A 21,478-nucleotide genomic window follows, 5' to 3' on the forward strand; every position below is an offset into this window, starting at 1 on the left:
CACTCCCTGAGCTCTGCTCTCTTCTGGGAGTGTGACTGTCCAACCTCGGGGTTCACCCACCTATTTGGGATGAACACGATGCTCGTGGCAGAGTTTTCCCAACTGAACACACAACCCTGGGCCATTACCTGTGTCACAGTGAGTGGGCCCTGGTTTTTCACTTTTCCCCCTTTCTGCCTGTTGGACACCAGGTAGACTTCATTCCTCCTCAATCAGAAAGGAAAAAATAACGATTCCTATTCCGTTTGCTTCTCCCACGCCTGAGGGCATTGGGGAGGCTGTTGGGTCCCACTGAACCATGGCTGCCACTGGGGAGCCCCCGTCCACGCTGGGGAGCCCCTATCCCACTGCCCCGAGTGGCTGCTGCCCTCCCTGCTGTTGGCTGCTGAAGTTTCTGACACGATTTCCATCCTTTCCCTGTATGGTTGCTATTTCCCCCTGTATTTTTACTAGTTTTTGCTCTTTGTGAGGCAACTCTGCATGGAAGTTTCAATCTGCCACCTTAACCTTGACAGCTCCCTCTCTGTTCTGTAAGGAATGTGTCATCTCTGTGTTTTCATTGGCTGACAAAATGCTGGCACTAAATGCTGAATAACTGTTGCTGCATTACGGTGATGCCACCATGGTCAGCACCAAGAAGAACTGGACTCTAGAAACTCCTGGCCTCGCCACTGGGCATATGCAGCTTAGTTAGATGTCTGCATGTGTCTCATTTTAACCCAAAGAACAGTGAAAACAATCCTAACAGGATGTTAAAGATGCCATCAGCGTAGATATCTTCAAGAAAAAACGCAAAATACGGGGCGGGAAGGTGGACGAAACAGAAAGAAATTTGCCAGCTGGCCATAGTGGAACTCTGGGGGGTTAGACAGAAGAACCTGTCTTTTTACTATTCTGTATACTTGAAATGTACTACTCTTATATTTGAAAAGACTTCAATAACAGAAAAGCAAAGCCACTTGCAGAACCTACATGGCAGTGGAGTTTAGCCCCACAACACAAAACCCTGGCCAAATTCCCTTGAAATTGTTGAGCATCGTAATAAACCATACACTGTAGGAATGAGCCACTTTGAACTACAACCTGATACTGCTGTGAAGATCGTTTATGTGAGGAGCTACATTTGTATGACATCCACAAAGACGGAGAATGGCGCAAGCACTGACCACCACAAAACCCAACTTCACAGCTACAAGCAGCGCAATGCTAGGCATGGGCCTGTGTCTCTAACAAGCTCTACATAAATGCGGCCAGGGTTCTAACTTTTTCCTTAAGTACATTTGGCTCTACATGTATTAACTTCTTCAGTGTGATCAGTGACTTTTACTCAGGGAAGACCTGGCGGGAGTATCTGGGCTTGGCTGCCTCAGTTTATCCCGAGACACAAGGTCAGTGCTGTGGGTGGCATGGCTGTTTGCTCGCTCTGCAGCACCACCTCAGCAGTGTGAGGAGCCCTGGCTACACACCAGCAGCCAGCTGCCGGGTGACCAGGGCTCTGCTCGACAAGCTCGGAAAGGAGTCTCACTTCACACCTTGTGCTGTCACAGGCCATGTTATAGAAGTGATACACGGGGGTCTTCAGAAAGGTCATGGGAAGATTCATATTATCTTTTAATTCTCTTTCCATGACCTTTCTGAAGTACCCTCATACACATGGCACCGGTTTGCAGCTGTGCATCTTCTCCCACTGGACAGAAACTGACAACTTCCACAGCTTAAGAAAACTGCACTTGAACCCCGGCCAGCCGCACACTGACGGCCCGCGGTTCGCTTCCTTCTCCTGCTGTGTATGTTTCACTCCTTGGGCTGTTTCCTCTGAATCAAATCTTTCAACACTTCTGCTACCCCAGAAAAATCTGAATTCTCCAAATCTCAGTGACTTTCTCTTTCTTCCCATGTCCCTTTCAACAGGGCCACAAACCAGCCACCACTCTGGCGTGTCCGGGCTATCGGCCCAGCCGCCCAGACCCACCACGGCGCCCTCAGCCAGGCGCTCCCACCCTCTTCGGGGTACCCCACTCAGAGACTGACCTTAGTCTTCCGCTCTGCTGACACTCTCCCCAGTCCCCGCAGATGTGGCAGGACAACCTCCCCCGACCCTTCCCAGTACATCTGACAGCGCGGTGGGGAAGGGAGGCCGCCCACCCTGCCACCCGGCCCACCAGCACTCACCGTGGTGTACTCGAAGTAGTACAGGCAGTTGTCAGTCAGAATGAACCAGCGTCTTTTCCACGTCTTTACCCTGCCACCTGCAGAGCAAAAGAGGGGCACATTCACAAGGGACAACAGGCAAGCACAGCCCGTTGCACTCAAGCGCTCCCCTCCGCAGGGACAGGGACGGGGGCGGACACAGAGACCACGGCAACTTCAAGTCAGCAGCAAGACACATAGCCACAATAGAAGCTCTTTCACAATGTGAAAGTCTAGGTACGGGCAGCGCGTCAGGCGGCACTGGAGATGAGGTGGGGCAGCGGGAGGACAGCATGGCTGGGGACAGAGCCGGGCAAGAACAACACGCAACGCATGTGTCCCGCCGGAAGCAGCAGCAAAAGCCCATGTGCTGGGAACGGAGCAGCAGACGGAGGAGGGGAGGTCCGGCGTCGTGGTGCAGGCCACCCTGCTCCCAATGAGCAGAGGTGATGGGGAGGAGGACCCGGGAAGTGACACACTGTGATCCCTTCACAACCAAATCCCCACTGTCCCTGGAACACGGAACCAAGCTCCTGCGGTTCTGCCCTCGCCCCACCTAGCTGACTGTGCTGCGTTTCTACACTGGCTTTACCCTCCCAGCCGAGTGTCCTGAACATCAGCACGCCCTGGAGTCCTGGGTGAGAATGGAGCAGATTTCCTTTCTCAGGGAAGACTTGGGGAGAGGCCAGCCCAGGACCCTTCAGTTCTGGACTTTGCACTTGTAGCCTGTGACAGAAGTAGCTAGCCATGGTGGCCATGGCCACGAGCACTGACGGGGTGGCCAGGAACTGGTGAAGGCCTCCCTCAGTCCTTTCTAACCATTCTCAAAAACGCTGGGGTCATGAAGTTATGCTGACACAGAGACCGAGGAGGGAAAACTTAACTATGACCTACTTGCGGGAAGCCATGTCTGCTCTTAAATCACCACCACAGAAGCCTGCTCCTCCACCTGCCTCGGGTCAAAGGAAAGCTCTCTGAACAGGAGAGGGCTGTCACATGCAAAGACATGCTTGGTCCTCTGTGAACAGGTCTCGTGCCCTGCTCTTCTGAGCACATGCTCTTTTGCTAAAACTTAACCCACAGAAACATCACTTCCCCGATCTTCATAAAAAGCAAAGACACAGGGCTCAAATCTCATAGGACCCCTGTTAATGTTCTCTCTTGCTCTGATCACAAACAGCTGAGAAAAGAGGAGAGCACTGTCACACAGACTGTTTCCACCTGCCAGGACCTGCCTGCATGCTCATGCCAGAAGAGGAGTATGAAAATAATGTTCTGGAAAGAAAGCGGCTGGCACAGGTCCTGGGAGGCAAGTATAAGGACAACTGGACTTTTAGGCCCATTTTACAGCTCTGCTAGGGTGCCTAAGCTCTAGGGCAGGTTAAGTGGCTGATGATTAATTACCAAGATTCTAAATGACACAGACCTAGGCTATGAGAGGGAGTCTGCTGTAAGCAAGCACGTGCCACCCGCTACCCATCCTGTGCTGGTATCAGGCAAAATGAGACTCTCCCTCCAGTGAGCTGTAAGTTTTATGTAAGCACCTGCCTCTGGTCCCCAAAGGCTACATGGCATGAATTAGGAAGAAAACATGAATGGATAATATGACGTGCATGTGGAAAACAGGAGAGGCTGGGCAGAATTAAAATAAATAAGGAGGAAAAAGATAACAGGGAATATATTCAGAATCGGAGCCAGTGTGTTTTTAAAAAGGAAGCCCCACCCCGACTTCAGCGTCTGAGCACTTGGGTCTCCAGCCTGTCGGCATCTGTTCCCCGCCGGGGCTTGGCACACAAGGGGCATAACGCATGCTAACGTCCCAAGCACTCCGTCACAGGACACTACCCTGGGGGACACTCAGGACTTGGGAAATCATGGAAAAATTGGGTCAGATGCCAGAAGGGACAAGATGGAAGGAAACCAAGGAGAAAAAGCAAAGCAGGAAAAAATCTCTCTGCCTGAGTACGAGAACCTGGTTACTTCCCCGGACAACGTGCTGTGCTACAGAGACCTCTACCACGAAGCGGCACTGTGGGCCCATGGGCAGCATTTCCACGCGGAGAGAAAAACAGACATGAAACAAGCAGACAGATGACTGCACGCCTAGGACAGTCCCTGTGGAACCCACAGGACCCCCTCCCTGCAGGCCCCTCGAACCCTCCTGCGACCCCCAGGAATCAAGGCCAGATGCCCTCTTCCCCTACAGTTGACAACAACCTGACGAGCCCCCAGAGCGTATGAATAAATGTCAGCGTTTGAGGGTGTTCTTTGTAAGTGAAGCCCTGCTCAAGGAATGCTTAGGCGCAAACCTGAGGAGCTCTTCGGTTAGAAAAAATGTTTCCCCAAATCAGCAAATGGAGGGTAGAAACCAAAAACATAACTAAGAGGCCGATTTGGGGTTTTCATGATGACCCACTGAAAATGAGGAGGAAGAAAAACAAATCAGAACCTAAAGAACAGAGCCACGGCCGTAACGCCCACCCCTAGTATCCAGGAAATTAAATGCAAGGACTTCAGGGAGGGTTTTCTGGTTTGAGATTTTTTAAGAAAACACTTCCTTTGGCATCATTTTGAGTTTTGTGCAAAGGCAGCTGTCGCGAGGGTCGTCTAGCTTCCGCCTGTCCCTGATCTGCTCTCGGTATGTCAGAAGCACGCGGCTTCGGGAAATCAAGACTTCCTGCTCTTCTTCCTCCTCTTCCCCCTTCAGAAATTACTCTCAGTCAATTCATGGATGTCGACTGAATTCAGCAAGTACTACAGGCCTGGCCAGTAATTCCAAGAGAAAATGCAGCGAATACTTTCTCTGCTTTTACAAACCCACTCTTAGTGTGTTCTCTTGGTTACTGCACTCGGTAAAGTTAAATTATTCCACATCTTGGTACCCAGCTTGTGCGATGCACTAAATACTCCTCTGAATGAGGAAAACATAAAAATTGCTCCAAGCCCCTGATCCTGACCAGTTCCCCAGGGACTGTATGATAAGTTAGAAGCAGCATTAACACTACCACCAGCAATTAAAAAACAAAAGAACCAAAAATAACAAAATAAGAAAACGCTGCAGCAATGACAGAGGCCTGGCGAGTGAGCGAGCAGGTTGAGGGGTTACATACCTCCTGGAGTTTTGGGGCAAGGAAAAGGAGAGCCAAAATCATGGAAACATACAAATGAGGGAGAAAAGAAAATTAAAACAAAGAAATTAAACCCAATTCCTCAATCTTAATGTGCAACGTATCGGTCATATTCATGTCTGCCTGGGGCGGGAGATGAACTACAAACGCTGACAGGGCCTGGCACGGGAACAAGGGGCCAGTCCTAGATGCCGCATCCCGCCTGGCATAGGCAAGATTTGAGGCACTACTGAAAACCTGGCCCCAGACATGCCACACATCAGTTTTTACAAAGCCAACATTTATTAGCATATCCAGAATCCAGAGCAAAGAGAGCAAAGATCATTTTGGGGAAAATTACACATCTTTCTTTAGATGGCTGTCACTTTTTAAAGTGTGTGTAAGAATGCACACATGTACCCATGAGTACACACGTACACATGTGTATACACAAGAACATACATTCTTAACGGCTATATGCATACACAGAAATATACACACAACTACAGATGGCTGGAAGCCCTGCTTCCTGCAGCACACAAACACTAAGGAGTGACTCTAAGTGTGCCACGATAAAAACCAAACAGTAAGAATTTAAAGGGGGTTGGTGGAGGTTTAGAAAAAAGTAGTGCAATGACCCAAAAATGAGTCCCAGGTTTAATTATTTTCTTTTTAAAAATATGGAATGCCTCATGAATTTACATGTCATCCTGGTGCAAGAACCAAGATAATCTTTGTACTGTTCTAATTTTAGCATCTGGGCTGTCAAAGCTAACACTCAGCATTAGCATTTAAACAAATTTTGCTGGAGGGGGAAGTAAATCCAAACTTGGACACACTTTCAGAATTTCCAGCAGGTTTCCTTTTAACTCTATCGGCTTGCCAATAAGGAGGCAGAGCAGAAGGTTGCCTGTGGGGTTAGTAATTTTAGAGCCTTAACTTCAAAGATTCTACTGGCTTAGAGATAAATGAAATGTTGGCCAAATTGAAAGAAATTTGAAACTCCAATCAGTAAAGTGGTGCTTTAAGGGGAATTTATGAATTAAGTAATTATGTATAAACACAAGGACCTAGGATATGCTCTTAAAAGAAAATATAAATCCTACTGCTATCCGAACTAGTCCAAAAAGATTCCATTATAGCCTTCCCGGATGTGTCAATAACAGCCACGAGAGCAAGAACTTCTAATCACCGGGGCAAGTGACTGAGATGGTAGAAGAGGGTCATTCGAACAGAACACCCCCCGGCTAATGTGGGAAGCCAACTCACCAAAGGCCAAGGCAGAAAAAAACAGAGAGAAGTGGCTAAAAAAAAAAGGACATCACTATGTCCAGAGAGTCTAGAGCTCTCTCTGTGTTCTGAAGCAATGAATAAAACAATTCCAGGTGGACGTGACTGTGTATGAAAATCCTGCTCATTTTTTCCCATTAGATTACCCTGTCACCTCCACGTCAAGGCATGACCACAATCTCAGCAATACAAGCTCACTTTTGGCAAAGGGAAACGGAATGTGTCTTTAACTTTCTAAATGAGCACGATCATTGATGTGGCTGACTCGTGCTGTAAAGGGGACCGCTGCCTGAGGATGAGTAAGGGAGCTGTGGGCGAGCTGCAGCCGAGGCTCTGGGTTTGCCATGCATGCTGCCTGTGGGGAGCCAGATGCAGAGGAGATGATGCGCTGGAGGGGGGGAGATGGATGCAGCTGGCTGCCCCCCCCACCGGTGGGTTAGGGGCAGGGAAGGGAAGCAGACCGGGTCTTGGGGAACTATCTTGAAACAAAACCTACCCAACTGACTCAAGAGTGGAATGGGGGAGCACAGGCACATGGGCAATACTAACGGTGGAGGCAAGTCTGCCCCAGTCGCATCTGTGTCCCATGGGGCACCGACTCTGCAAGTCCCTCCCTTTCTGGAGCAGACCTTTGTTAGAACAGAACTCACACCAAAGTCTCTCCAGAGCCCCTGTAGCCCACCCCTTGTCACAGCACGTGCGCGCCACTGCCCGCACACGCACGCAGGGCCCTTCTTCCTGAGTTTCTGCTCCAGGAGCCTCACCCAGAGGGGCCTCTTACCGAGCTTCAGAAGCCAGCCTTCTCGGTCTGGATTGAAGAAGGTGTGAGTGAGGTCGTTCCCGTCGTCTTCTGGGATTTTAAAGGGTTCGTTTTTTATGCTCTCATACAGATTCTGGGATAAAAGATGACACTGCATGTCTCTGCTTCTAGCAATATCACTTCTGCATTCATCCCACAAGCACTCACTGGCTGCCTACAGGAGGCCACGTACTCTTTAGGACTGAAACTAGGAAACAGGTGCATTTCTGCTCTCAGGCAGCTCATAGCACAAAGTAAACAAGATGCCTAATGGGGAACGAAGAAAGAAAAGCAAGCAGCTTGATTCTATTCAAGCCTTCTGCCTCACATGTACAAACCTCCTTCCCCTTCCTGATTCTAAGAGAATCACTGGGCCTCACCAGCAATTTCCTAAAAGACCCTGGATGAATGCTACGACTTTCTCCTCTCCCACAGAAGTGATCCTGTTCACAGTGAACTCTTTCCTGACTCAGACGGAGCTGCCCTGCCCTGCTCACCCGGAGCAGCTCCTCGGGCAGGTCCCCCCCATCATTGATGCCTCGATTCATGGCGATGAACTTCTCCACGGTGGGCTTCTCTTTGACATTGGGGTTGTGCAGGCTGGTGTTCAACATGATGATGGCAAAGGAGAGGACGTAGCAAGTGTCTAAAGACAAGAGAAAGCAAAGGAGAGCCACGTGTGCTAAGACGGTCAGAAACACCCCACCTGTAGAACAAGGTTTTTCGCTCATCTTACTATCAGTTTCCCATGTTAATAAAAATTCTTTCTAGAAACATGATTTTTAATAATTGTGTGTTTCAAAGTTCAGAGGCACTGTAATTCATATTCCTAGTACTTGACTGCTGGACTTTTGGATTACATCCAACTTTGCACACGTATAACTACCATAAAATAAATGTTCCTAGGCACAAATATCAGCCCTTGTGTTTGAGAAAGTATCCAGTGCCAAGAAAAGGGCCTAGTGTGAAATGCCATTGTAACTGGGGTGAGCTGACTGGTTTACCCGTGGACTGGAACATTCCGTTATTGCACTGACAGTATCGCTGGGCAAACGCCTCCATCATCCGGTCAATCTTCTGGGCCTCTCCGGGTAGCCGGAAGCTCCACAGGAACTGCCTGAGTGGTGAAGACAGGGTGGGTTCCAGAACTTAGGGCGACGATTTGTTTCTCTGTGAACTGTTAAACTGCCAGTGATTTCTGATATTAAAGGGTAAAGGAACGCCTGCCGGGCTCCAGTCCTCTGTTACGGCAGCTCTGAACAGGTGCAAGCTTACCATTCTGCATCACCACTATCTTAACCCAAGGTTAAAGGACTGAGGGAAAAACGAACAATTAAGATTTTTGTATTCAAAAGAATACAAAGACCCAAATATAGATAATGCTCATTTTAAATAAACTCCAATTTCCAGAAAACAGGATAGCAGGAAAAGAGGAGATGTTCTTATCAAAGCATTCAAATCGATCCCTTAAGTCAAAAAGACCCGTGGCTAACAGGTTCAATTCTGATTATTCTCATCTTATCTAAATGACAGTGCAAAATATGATGTTATTATTTACACCTACAGCAGTGAAAATACAGAATGACAATTTCTCAGACGGCACAAAGTATTAGATTTAGTAAAAAACTAAAAAATAACTTTATTTTTTTCTTTCTAGAACAAAATGAAATGCACAACTACCCATGTAAAACCCAAGAAGAGCTTTACAGAATCGGCTTTCAAGACATGTCATCACTTAACTTCCCTGGCCCATCCAATCACTTTCAATCATAGGCCAATTGATTGCTTTCTTTCAAAATACCTCAAGAAAATTCAACATAATCCTTAAACATGTCCTTTCAATAGAATGTGACTCAGGACCAACACAAGGTCAAAGACCTGCCTCGCACACCTTCCAAGGGGCTCGCCTGGAGAATACTCACCGCAGAGCCTGGACCAGGTTGAGATCAGTGAACTCATGCAGCTCCACAAACGCATGAAGAACCTGGATGTTAAATTCATCTCTATCAAGAAAGATAGAAAACACAGGAGAAAATGGAAGTCAGACACTGACACGGAGAATCCTAGACCCTCCTAATCCCCATCAGGCGGCATCTCCCCGCTGAGTCCTGCAACACGTGGCCGTCCACACACACAGGGTCAGGAAGAAGTCTGGCTAGGTCTGTTTCCCGGCTAAACAAGCACAGTGCCCCCATGCCACCAGGTCAGACCAGCTAAGTTCCCCAGAACAGCTGCCCCTCAATGCCATGTGGCTACTGCTGTCTTAGAACAAAATCACGCAGTTCCTGACCAGCTTCTCCAGCACACATGCATCCTTGAGGTCTTACCTCTCCCCCAGGTAGTCACCAATGGCAGTTTTGTTGAGCCCTTCACCCTTGTACAAGAACTGGGCAATGTCTTCACAAGTGTTCTTCAGCAGATCGTTCTCTATCAAGAACTGGATCCCCTAGAAAAAGACACCAAAGATGCCAGAGATGCTTAGCCCAGAAACAGCTAGAAAGGAGGGGACAGGGCAGAGGAAGAATTGGGTGTGGGTGCACTGGACCCAGAGTGTCTAATAAATGTTGCTGACTGACACACAGGGTCGGGGGGACTTATGGTCTGGGAACAGGGCTTACACCTCAAGACAACTCAGGGCCACCACATAACATCTGTCTATAAAATGGTGGAATAAACGGTAACGCTCGGGGAAAAAGCTCATCTTTGGGTTCTCCCTGAGCTCTGTGTAGAAACCCCCTCTTAAGGGCCATGGGCTACTTCTGCTCCCTCCCACTTACCTTTTTAGGGTCCATATTGAATTTCTTCCTGCCCACGGCAACCTGTTTGTTTCTCTGCATGTTTTTCCTGTAAAACAACGACCACAGCCATTTTAGTACTTCAGGGAACTGGGAGGTTTTGAAAGACTAATATAGTTCCCACATGCATCCACTGATTTATGGGAGGTTTTGAAAGATCTCTGCAAGAAAGCACCAGGCATGACTGATCTGTGTAAGGTCCACTGAAACGTGACCCTGGCTCTTGCTGATCTTCCACCCCAGATCACTGGTTTTCTTTTTTAACATGATTCTTTTTAAAAACTTTATCAAGGTAGAATTTACTTAGCATATAATAAACCGATTTTAAGTGAATTTTTAAAACCTCCTCCAGTAATTCTGGTCTGCACCCAAGGTTGTACACCACTGCCATCAGTGACAACAGTAACTTCATAATTTCAGGGAGCAAAAAAGTTGCTCAGAAATAAAATCATAAAATGTTCTTGCTTTGAGGAACAAATGTCTTCTCCGGCTTAACCCATGGAGAGGGGAATGTACTCCTCAGTGTTGGAGGTTCTGGAAGAAACACCTGAAGACGCTGAGTAGTATCAGAACATCAGGCATAGGATGGGCAGGGATCCCTTGCGAACTATTTTCTTCAGGAACAAAGTCACAGATGGAAGGGTACAGTTTAATGTCAGCTAGGAAGAGGGGTTGTGACCAGATATCTAGAAATCCCTGTTTAAATGGTAGTCTATAATCATTTTTTCTAAATCCAGAAAGATTACTTTGAGCAGTATTTCCAGACAAATACCACACGGAAAAGCCTGTTTTCTGATTTCCAGTGAGAGTCAGGTGGCAGCTCCAGAGGCACCTACAGGTGCACGACGGCTGACAGTGCTCAGCTTCTGTGCCTAGCTGAAGCCTTGCCTGTGGCCACCAGTACGCACACTCCCAGATCCCTGCCACCTGACTGCTGGAACACTAGCAGGAGATGGCGTGCTAATTTCATGAGCTGGGGCTCACTTCAACCCAGCACCAAGACCCCGCAGGCCCCACTTGGGCCCAGGCAGCCGCTTCTCTAAGAGGCTTGTCCATTCTCCAGATAGGTTCAGCGCCCAGCCAGGGTATCCAAAGCAAAACAGCTACATCACACTACTGTGCCACCTTGGCTAACTGACGTGCATAAACTTCAGAAAGTTTTAAATCCTGCAGTATGTGAGTGTGTTGCTTCAACTTGATTTAAACAGAGCTTAGAGTCATTTCCGCAACGTGTTGGCATCAGGTCTTTGATTAACAACGTGAGCACTCTCTGGCGGAAAAACCACAACGAATGGAACACCTGTCTGAGGAACACCTCCACAGTGAATCTTAGAACTACCTAAACAGTTTCTCGGGGATCTGCAAGATAACTCCTGTCAGGCCTTTCAATGCTGGAAAACCATTTTAAGTTTCAGATTTTAAAAAAAAAAAAAAAAAAAAATCACCTAATTACCACTCCCTGACTCGCAGCTTCAGATGCAGCTGATGAGGGGAGGTTACAAGTCTTTCTAAATTCGCTGAGTATTTTAGGTGCCTAATTGTGCATGTTCCTTGTGTCTTCCTTGCCTTGGTGTTCTATGATAACACACAGGGAATAATCAATCAAGCCAAAAGGAACAGCTGAAGTCCGGACATGTGTGGAGATACCAAAATGTTAATCATGGTCTTCTCTGGGATGTGCATTACGGGGAATTTGTTTTCCCCATACGTTTCTGTATTTTACCAATTTTCTGCAGTAAGCACGTATTTCTTTATAATCAGGAAAAAGCTTTTTTTCCCCATTTAAAAAAATGAAGTGTAATTTACATTCAACAAAATGCACACATCGTAAGTGTACAGCCCAACGTGTTCTGACAAGTGTATGACTTCTGTCACCGCCACTGCTAATGTGGAATCCTCCCTTTGTCCCTGCAAGTTTCCCCATGTCTCTTCCTAGTTGGGCACCCCGCCCTGATCCCCTCAGAGGCAGCCACTGCTAGGATTTCCACCATCACAGCTACAGAACCCCATGAACGGAAGCACACACTGCGTGTGGCTTGTACTCGGCAAAGTGTTTGTGAGGTTCATCAATGTGTCTGTGTGCTAGTAATTCACTCCTCTACACTGCTGAGCAATATTCTACTTTTTGAAAATTAACCCGAACAACAGTCTTCCATGAGGACTTTTCAGATAAAGACAATAAACTTATTGACCAAACAGCTATTTTCTCAAGCTGTTTATCCCTTCACCTGTCAGTAGATATTTAGGGTATTTCCAGTTTTTGGCTACTTTAAATGAGAATGCTATAAGTATTCTCATACAAGTCTACTTCTGGATATGCTTTCACTTTTCTTGACTAAATACCTAGCAGTTGAATTGCTGGGTCACAGTATGAGCATATATTTAACATCATAAGAAACTGCCAAACTGTTTTCCCAAATGGTTGTACCACCTTATTCTCACCAGCACTCGCCAACATGAGGCACCACCAGTCTTTTAACCTTTGGCCATCCTAGGGGGTGTGAAGTGGCACTTCATGGCAGTTGTAAGTTTCATCCCCTTATGACAAACAATGTTGAACATTTTTCATGTGTCTATTAAAAACATAGCTTCTTCTGTAAAGTGCCCATTCAAGTTTTTGCCCATTTTTTATTTGGGTTGTCTTTTTTTATTATTAAATGGAATATATATTCTGGATACAAGTCATTTTTCAGATATTTGCATGGCAAATGTTCTCTCCTAGTCTGTGGCTTGTCTATTTCTTTCTTTTAACAGTTACCTTTTATAAGAGCAGAACTTTTACATTTTGATGAACTCCAATTTGTCCATTTCTTTTAAGCTACAATTTTCTTAAATGTAGAGTAAGAAAGCTGCAATCCAAAACACCAAACTGACAATACAGAGACTGGAAGTGATGACCTGGCTGCTTTCTGAGGAGCAAGCAGCTTCACTGATCCCTAATGGCATGACTGCATGAGTGTAAAATAACAAATCAAATGGTCTTACAAAGCCAGACAGGGAGACTTTGGGCTTAGAAAAATACAGACACAGAGTGAGCTGGAAACAGCCTGTTTATTGCATTAAGCAGTTAGAAAATGGTCTGGGAACCCTATTCAAAACTAAACTCTCAAAGTCACTAACATTTCACGTAATTTCATGAAATTAAAAGAACACAAATGGTCCTTGTCATTTAACACTGTAATTTCATTTCTACATTGTATTTGCTTAAGCATTAGGAAGGCACAAATAGCTTGCAATTATACCCAGACATAAGTGGGTACTCCAGGCCTTCTGAAATTATACTAGTGGCATTCATTAAGCTTTCCCTTTACACAAAAGAAAAACAGAAACCTTAAGATACAAACACAGTGGACAACAGAGGGGAAGAGACAGCAATTCACACAAAAATTTAAGAGGAGTTCGAGACTTTCTGGGACCTTTGAGGTTCTCTAGTTCAATCTTTCAAACAAAGTAAAAGGCTCCTATATTCAAGAGCCCTTGCAGTGAAGGCTGGAAGGCAGAAAGTGTGGGTATGTATGTGCTTGCTAGAAACAGGACAGAAGCCTCACTTTCCCCTGCATGTGCCACATAAGCACAATGAAGGGCTGGGTGCTTTGAACAGCTACCATACCCCGCCTGCCAGCAGCGGGGCAGACTCGCCGTGCTTCTGTGGACCCCAGGTTCTCAATTTCATGGGTGCTCTGAGCAGCTACCACCACCACCACGACCACCTGCAGCAGGGCAGACTCACCGTTCTTCTGTGGACCCCAGGTTCTCAATTTCATTGGCCACCTCTGCTATCTCATCCTTCAGCCTCTACAAAACAAACAGTCCAGAATTACCATGAGAGGAAGATACAGACCAAAGTAAAACTGCTGAAAGCTCATCTAACTCCCTCCAACTAAAAACAAAATAAAATAAAGCAAAATGAAATAGAATAAGACCAAAGAAATCCAAGAAAGTGGATTAGGAAAATTCATCTATTCAACAAACACTTACCGAGCTCCACCCAGATAGTAAGCACCCTAAGGGAATATAAAGGTGGAAAAAGATACAGTATCTTTTTACTGAGCTCCTGACCTCAGAGAGTTTATAGTCTAGGAAACAAGTTTACGGCATATATACTATGTAAAAAAATGTATATTCCACCGAATGGCTGCCTCACTACAGTCTTTCAGAACAAATCGGCCGCCTCTAACACAAGTGTGCTGAAAGATGCACAGGACAGTCTTCTACCCAAACGCCCAGGCGGATGGCACAGGGCACATCTGATCCGATTCACGGTGGGCCCACAACTGCCTTCCCTGCTCCAGCACGCCCTCAGGATGAGGGGCTGCTCACAGTGAAGGGAGCTTGAGTGGAGAACTGCTCAGCTTTCCCAGCACTGCCCGTGAAATGGGAACAAAGAATTAGGGCAAACTATCAGGATACACGCAAACCAAGCTGAGCATGCCAAGTCCCCTCCTTTACCCACTTCCGATGTTTCATAAAGAGTTCTAGAACATTTGCCACTGCAAGGCTACAAAAATCCAACTGATGCTTCTTTGGCTTACTTTCCACAAAGTGTGGCAGTTAAGTAAAGGAACTAGGAAAAACAATAAAACTGCTATGACTGACTATCTCTACAGAACAGAAATTACACAAAGTCCTTTATAAACATTAACTCATTTAATCCCTACAAGCACCTGTGAAGTAGGTGTTTTCCTTCTTCTCTTACAGGTGAGGAAACTGAAGTTCAAAGAACCAAACTCCCTTATCTCGAATTACTCAGCTCACAAGTGGCAGAGCCACGACCTGGACCTGACGCCCGAGATCTGACCGCCTCTCCTCGCTCGTACTCCACTCAGCACTGGGAAACAGAGCAGTGAGAACTTGGCTCAGGTGACAGGAGACCTTGGGGTCACTGCAGCTCTGACCACTGGCCGGCTGTGTGAACCTTTACAAATCACTGAACCTCCCTGAGAGTCTATTTTCTCACCTGTAAAGCAAAGGCAGTTATCAGAGCTGTACTGAGAGCAGGTCAGAACGTCTTGAGAAGACGCCCCATAAAGGACACCCTTCCGCACAAACAGAACAGGTCACTGCCGGTTTCACATCGGAGAAGCACCGCGATGCCCCCTACCTGGACGCGAGCCCCTGACCTGCATTTGGCCCCTACCTGACACGGCCCCCTACCTGGATGTCGGCTAGCAGCTCCTGCTTCCTCCGCCGGATGTTCTCCAATTCTTGACGCTCCTCTGCAGTCAGGTCACTGGGAACTATAATGTAGAGAGAAATGTTACCAAGAAAGCTTCTATCACACCAAAAATAAAGTAAAACCCACAGATCACACGAGGAGAAAGATGCCGGGAAAGCAGCAGGGAGCCAGTCTCCGAAGTGACCCCACAAGGAACAGCACTGGCTCCAGTGCTCAACAGTTTCACCAAAGGAAGGCAGGACCTGAAGCCACATGGACAAACTCTGAGAAACGAGCCTCAGAAGGAAAATGGGGGAGGATGGGGAGGTAAGGCAGGCCACTGCGCACGGAAGAGGCCGAGTCCCAGTAGCCTGCCCGGCCCTGGCCACCGCGCAATCAGTCTCTCCACTCCCCGGCTCTTTGTGCTCCAAAACTGCATGCACCACCTTACCTAGCCCAACTCCAACATGGAAAGATGCCCGCGACCCCAGGGTAGGGGAGGCAAGGTGCAAAGCGGCATGAACGAATAGTTTTGTGCCATTTCTGGGAAGAGGTGAAGGGGGAGACAGTGTGTGCACAGAGAAGAAAACATAGAAGGACACACACCAAACCGAAAACAGAACTAACCCTGGGGACTGGGATTACAGGACTCTCTCCTGCTTTATACCCTCCTATGTTCCTTGAATAATGTTTTTACATGCGCTCTTATCATCAGAAGTGAGTTACTTAATTCCCAACACAGTCCTCACCACAAAACACTGCTGCAGTCCTCCAGTGACTTGGTCACCCTTGCCTGTACACACAAAGGCTGGGGACAGCCGCCCTCTCAGATGACCCTTCTGAGAGGGCTGTGGGAGGCCAGGTGGACAAAAGGGAAGAACAAGCGAGACTCAGGCAAGCTGGGTACAAGCCGAGCTCCAACCTGCTGCAGACCAAAGCAGGTCACTGCAGACAAGCTACTTAGCCTACTGGGGCCAAATTTTGTCATCCACAAAGTGGACGTGCTATCACTCACTCCGCAGGGCTGCTGTAAGGACGAAGTAAAATAGAGTAACTCAAGTGCCTCGAACCCTGCCTGGTGCTTAGAAAGAGCTCAAAAGCGCTGGCTCCTGTTCCCTCCATGGGAAGGAGAATATGCAGGTCCTTCCATCCTCTCAGGGGGCGTGTGAGCTGGGGCTGCGCTGTACGACAGGGTAGGCCTGAGCCCCGTGTGACACTGAGCACTCAAAGAGGGGACGGTCCAGTCTGAGATGTGCTGTACATACAGTGTACACACCAGACTGTCTACAATAAGTAAAATATTTCATGAACAATATTTCGTGTTGATCACGCATTGATAAAATAATAACTCAGAAAATAAAATAGCATTTTGATTGATCTCACAGGGGCTACTAGGTAGTAAAACTGCATTAGTGCCTCATACATCTCTGCGGGACAGCACAAAGTTGGAGCAACGCCTCTGCTTGAGAGCATAGCTAGGACACACAGACTCTGCCCATGGCACAGAAACTTAATCTACTACATTCAGGGAGCAGTTACTTTCCCCAAATATTTCATAAAAATCACTTAAGACAACAAAAGGGGGTAGAAACAATAGACTACAACGAAGCTTACAGCACAGGTTAACTAGCCACATCAGAAAAGGTGATTTTTCACCCAGATTTTCCCTACCCTCCTCTAGAAAAGCATTGCTTAGACTTCTCCAAGATTCACAAGAGATGCATTTTATGTCACAACCCCATCTCCCCACACATGTGTCAAATGTAATACTTTACCATGGAAATGCATTGACATTCTCCTTAACAGTGGCTGTAGTCCACCAAACTGACTTTGGAGCCCACCTAATGCACGGAGTCCTGCAGTGTAAAAAAACACTCCTCTAACTTAAGAGGCTGGAGGAGACAGTCACTCTGAAGATTCCAGCAGACCATCTAAATCCAACCCAGGCCACCTGCCTAAGAGCAGACCTCAAACTGCGCCCTGAAGACTTGGGGGTGATCATTCCAACAGCTGCTTCAGGAGAAAGACAAGTAACAAGTCAGCTCTGGTTAAAGCGAAAACCACTCTGAGAAACAGCATAACCTCCACAGGTGCACGCCCCATTCTAGAGGAAAGAACGCTTAAGGGAGCTCATTCTGATTTTTCTGGGCTTCACAAACCAGAATTTCTAGCCCATGAAGACTAGAAGATTCCTTTAACAAACTAGAAGACAAATGTTCATTCTACTACAACATTGTTTTAAAATTTTGAGGCAACAGTTCATTTTTTAAAAACAGTTATTCCATGGGGGGAATCCATAACTGGGATTTGATTTTGAAGCTACAGACCTGGCTTAATCAGATCATGGATGAATTTCTATCCAAGCAGAGGCAAGACTAAATTCAAGATCCTTACAATGAGGTTGATGAAAAACAGAACCATCAGGTAAAAAAAATTTGTATCTCAAGACTGCTGTGTACCCTGAGAAACCAATATTTATCATCCTAAATTGGAGAGTCTCAGTGACTGCTTTCTTTTCAGGATCTAAGCACCCAACCATTCTGGATTAATATTCACATGTGACAATTTTTCTAGAAGGTCATAACCTAGTTTCTTATATTATAAACTCCAAATGGGGGCTTGCTGGTGGCTCTCTTGGGAGAGCGTGGTGCTGATAACACCAAGATCAAGGGTTTGGATCCCCGTACTGGCCAGATGCCAAAAAAATAAAACAGACAACGTAAATTCAAAATGTACTTCCAGTCCTCTACCTTCCAAGACACTATTTTAAAAATAGTAAAGGAATAAAAAATCCATAAGCCTACAGTATCAAAGAATATGGGGAAAGGGCCCATCAGCAGAAGAGATATCAACAAATTTCCAGAACAGAGAAAGCACAGGAAGAGTGCCAATACCTTCCAGAATGTTGCTATGGGTCCCCCAAAATGTCACGTATGAGGAACTTAATCCCCACTGTGACAGTGTTGAGAGGGTGGGAAATCCTATTATGGTAATTGAAAGGTAGGGCCTTCCAGAGGTGACTGGATCAGGAGGCCTGTGCCCTTGTGAACGGATTGATCACTCATGGATCGGTGGGCGTGGTTCTGATGGCTTCATAAACAGAGCGTGTAAGGGTGAGCTCTCTGCTCAGCCCGTTCTCGCCATGTGACACCTGTGTGGACACTGAGAAGGCCCTCACAGAGGTGTTCCCTGGACTTTGGACTTCCCAGTCTCTGAACTGTAAGAAATAAATTCTGTTTACTTATGAATTACCCAGTTTCAGGTATTCTATTATAAGCAACAGAAATGGACTACACAAATGTAAAGTCCACAAGGGCAGGGACCTTGCATGCCTTGTAAACAGCTGTGTTTGTGGTACCCAGCACTGGGCCTAGCACACTAAAGACTGTGCATACATGTTTATCCCCAGGCAGAAACACAAGAGCTGACCAACTTTCTGGTGAGCAAGCAGCTAGAATGGGAGCTGGTGCCCAGGGTGAAGCTCGCCATATTCTAACATTTGGGAGACCTGATATGACCCTATAGCAAACTAGGCTCTGGCCCACTCACCCTAAAGCAAAGCCTCCCTGTTCTCAAGGCCCAGCCCATACACAGAGCATCCACAGAACCCATCCATTGCTTCATTCTTACACTTACAGAGATAACCAGACCGAAGCACGGATGAAAAACAACAAGATAGGGAACAGAAAAACCCACCCTGGAGTGAACAGAGATAATTAGGGAACAGAAGAAAACTTTAAAAGAACAGGAAACTCTAAAAAAGGGACAAGTACAAAAAAAGAATGCACTCTCACAAATTAAACATATTTTTGCCCCTCAAGCCTCCCCCCAAAATCAAAAAAATCAATTAAGAATTAAAAGACAAAGTCGAGAAATTCTTGCAGAACAAAGCAAAAAGACTTGAAAATACAAGTAAAACTGAAAAAAACATAAGCAAAAAATCAACCTACTGAATGTAATAAAAAAAAATTTTAAACCCCATAGGGAAATATTCATAGTAAATATTTAGAAGTTCAAGGAGCAAAGAAAATCCTGAAACCTCCAGGGGTAAAGGAGGGGATTAATCAGACCACTCACGAGGAAGAAGCGGCTGGTGTCAGAATGAGGGCCCTGGACACTGAAGACGGTGGGGTGGGGTTTTCAAAATTCTAAATGAAATGGCTTTGACCCCAGAACTCCCAATCAGATGGGCAAGCAAGATGGGATCACTTCAGACACACAGGATCAGAAGGTTTGTCTCCTGTGCACCCAGGGAGGAAAAAGATGCAGATGTAAGGAATAGGGCACACCAGGGGCCTCAGGATAACAAACACATTCACCGGCTGGCAGAAAGAAACCAGGCCAGGCCAGCACAGGACGCCAACGTGCTGCAAGAAGCATGCCACCATGAAGAATGAAACAGATTCAGGACAAAAGAATGCACGAGAAAGCGGCTGAGAAACACCTGTGGTGTGGGCAGGCACCACTCTGCCTCCTCTCAACAGAATGGAGAGCACAGAAACAGGAAAAGTAAATTAAATGAAATCATGCAAGGAAAAAAGCAGGCCCTATGGGGTGTCACCTGGGCACCAAGGGTGCCAGGAGCAGCGCCTCTGAGGGGGCTGAGCCCAAGAGGGGGGTGACGGGGCATGACCTCGCTCTAGGATGAGTGGCACATACATCCCTGTACATCCCTGTTATGGTCCTGTTACTGGTTGTGAACTTCCAGAAGCCACCTGTAGACAAAGCAAGAAAGACTAACCAGGTTGCAGAACAAAAGCTATCTGTTATCACTCTGATGGTGCTAGCTGATGGGGAGCTGTGGGGGGCGAGGTGGGGACAAGGGGGTCCCGACAGCTTCCTCTCAACACGCGGGAGGCATGGGGTGAAGATGAGGGAACAAGAAGTCGATTTCAAAGGTGACAATAAAAGAAGTGAGCGTGGCAATAAACCATCCTGGACAGGGAAAGGGAAGGGAATGTTGTTGAGTGAAGTCTTCATCCACCACGGGAAGACGGCAGGAGATGATGTTTGCCTCTGACAAAACAACCAGCGATACAAGAACTTGGCAGCACCCACCAGAAGATGCAAAACCAGAAAAAGTTAATTAACAGCAGCTGCTTTGGGGATGGGCCAGTCTGGGAAGACACACCCTGGTTACCTGCTTTACAATAAACACACATATGCACTGTGGCAATTTAAAAACAAAACATAAAAATGTTAATCCATGGTTAGTAGAAAAGACAGGCCTTCTGTGTCCTCAGAGTCAAACAGAAAAAGCTTCTGTCCGATTTGCAGTTAGAAAAAACAGGACATTTATTCACACTCATTTTGATCCAGTCTCCTGCCTGACCACATCCCTTCTACATGACTGCCTCATCCCAGGCTTAGGAACCTTGAATCACAGTGCTGCTTCCCTTTTGGTTCAACAAATCATCTAACTTAAAAAAAAATGGATCTTAATTTTCTAGTGGAATTTTGCTTTGAAATGAGGAAAAATCTAGCATTTCAACAAAAGTATTTTCCTCTGCATAAGCTAATGCAACACCAGATCTTTCATTCCAGCCTTCAGTCTCATACTGCCCAGAGGAAGAAAAGAATTCCAAAGGCAAACTGCTTCATTTCATTTAACAGCATACAGAACCCACACTGCTGCTGGAGAGCCGGAGGTGTGAGTGATCCCTACCATCCCGGCTAGCGTCTCACAGATGCTGTGAAGGCCACGGCTAGGACGGGAGGGCAGAGCTGGCACCACCCAGGGCTTCTGGGAGAGGCACGCTGTGCTGGGCAGGCTGTGTGTTCACGCCGCTGCTCTCCAGCGTAGACATGAGAGTTAGACTGCAGAGGAACGGCCACGGATGGGCCAGATGGCAAGCAATGAACAACTCCTCCCTCCACCACTGCCACGTGCTGCAGCCACACTTCTGTGCCAGGGAGGAAGCGGAGCCCTTTCTCTTTAACAGAATGGCTACTGGGGAGGGCAGCAGGCTGTCCCCACTGCCAACTGGAGCACAAAGGAGCAGATCAGAGAGGGAGGGAGCTGCCCAGATGCATCCCAGCTGCCCTCCCCGCCCACCAACTCAGGGGCCCTGAGACCCACGCCCGCAAAGGTTAATCTGCAAGGTGTCCACAGCAGTCAGGGCACTGTCCAGCACCAGCCCCT

At 47.0% G+C, this 21,478-nt stretch overlaps 2 protein-coding genes and 1 non-coding gene across 5 annotated transcripts in view; all 3 read right to left on the reverse strand.

Moving 5' to 3' along the window:
* The window catches only part of CYTH1 (cytohesin 1), an 84,539-nt gene that overhangs the window by 8,232 nt on the left and 54,829 nt on the right, over window positions 1-21,478 (reverse strand). For 2 of the 3 annotated variants that reach the window (XM_063081320.1, XM_063081321.1), the window contains exons 2-10: window positions 15,336-15,418; window positions 13,912-13,976; window positions 10,164-10,230; window positions 9,714-9,832; window positions 9,309-9,389; window positions 8,391-8,503; window positions 7,884-8,032; window positions 7,368-7,480; window positions 2,173-2,251 (exon numbers count right to left, since the gene is read on the reverse strand). In XM_063081320.1, coding sequence (XP_062937390.1) covers window positions 2,173-2,251; window positions 7,368-7,480; window positions 7,884-8,032; window positions 8,391-8,503; window positions 9,309-9,389; window positions 9,714-9,832; window positions 10,164-10,230; window positions 13,912-13,976; window positions 15,336-15,418 — 869 coding nt within the window. The remainder of the gene's footprint in view (window positions 1-2,172; window positions 2,252-7,367; window positions 7,481-7,883; window positions 8,033-8,390; window positions 8,504-9,308; window positions 9,390-9,713; window positions 9,833-10,163; window positions 10,231-13,911; window positions 13,977-15,335; window positions 15,419-21,478) is intronic. The other variant, XM_063081319.1, reaches the window with a different exon arrangement.
* On the reverse strand, window positions 5,972-6,075 carry LOC134365305 (U6 spliceosomal RNA). The gene has a single exon (XR_010022010.1). It is a non-coding gene; the product is annotated as a U6 spliceosomal RNA (small nuclear RNA).
* Window positions 15,344-21,478, reverse strand: part of USP36 (ubiquitin specific peptidase 36) — a 109,704-nt gene continuing 103,569 nt past the window's right edge. The window contains exon 21 of the transcript XR_010021934.1: window positions 15,344-15,418. The gene's annotated coding sequence lies outside the window, so the exon portion shown is untranslated. The remainder of the gene's footprint in view (window positions 15,419-21,478) is intronic.

Source organism: Cynocephalus volans, chromosome 16 (genome assembly GCF_027409185.1).
Source record: "Cynocephalus volans isolate mCynVol1 chromosome 16, mCynVol1.pri, whole genome shotgun sequence".
In the NCBI taxonomy this organism is placed as follows: Eukaryota; Metazoa; Chordata; class Mammalia; order Dermoptera; family Cynocephalidae; genus Cynocephalus; species Cynocephalus volans.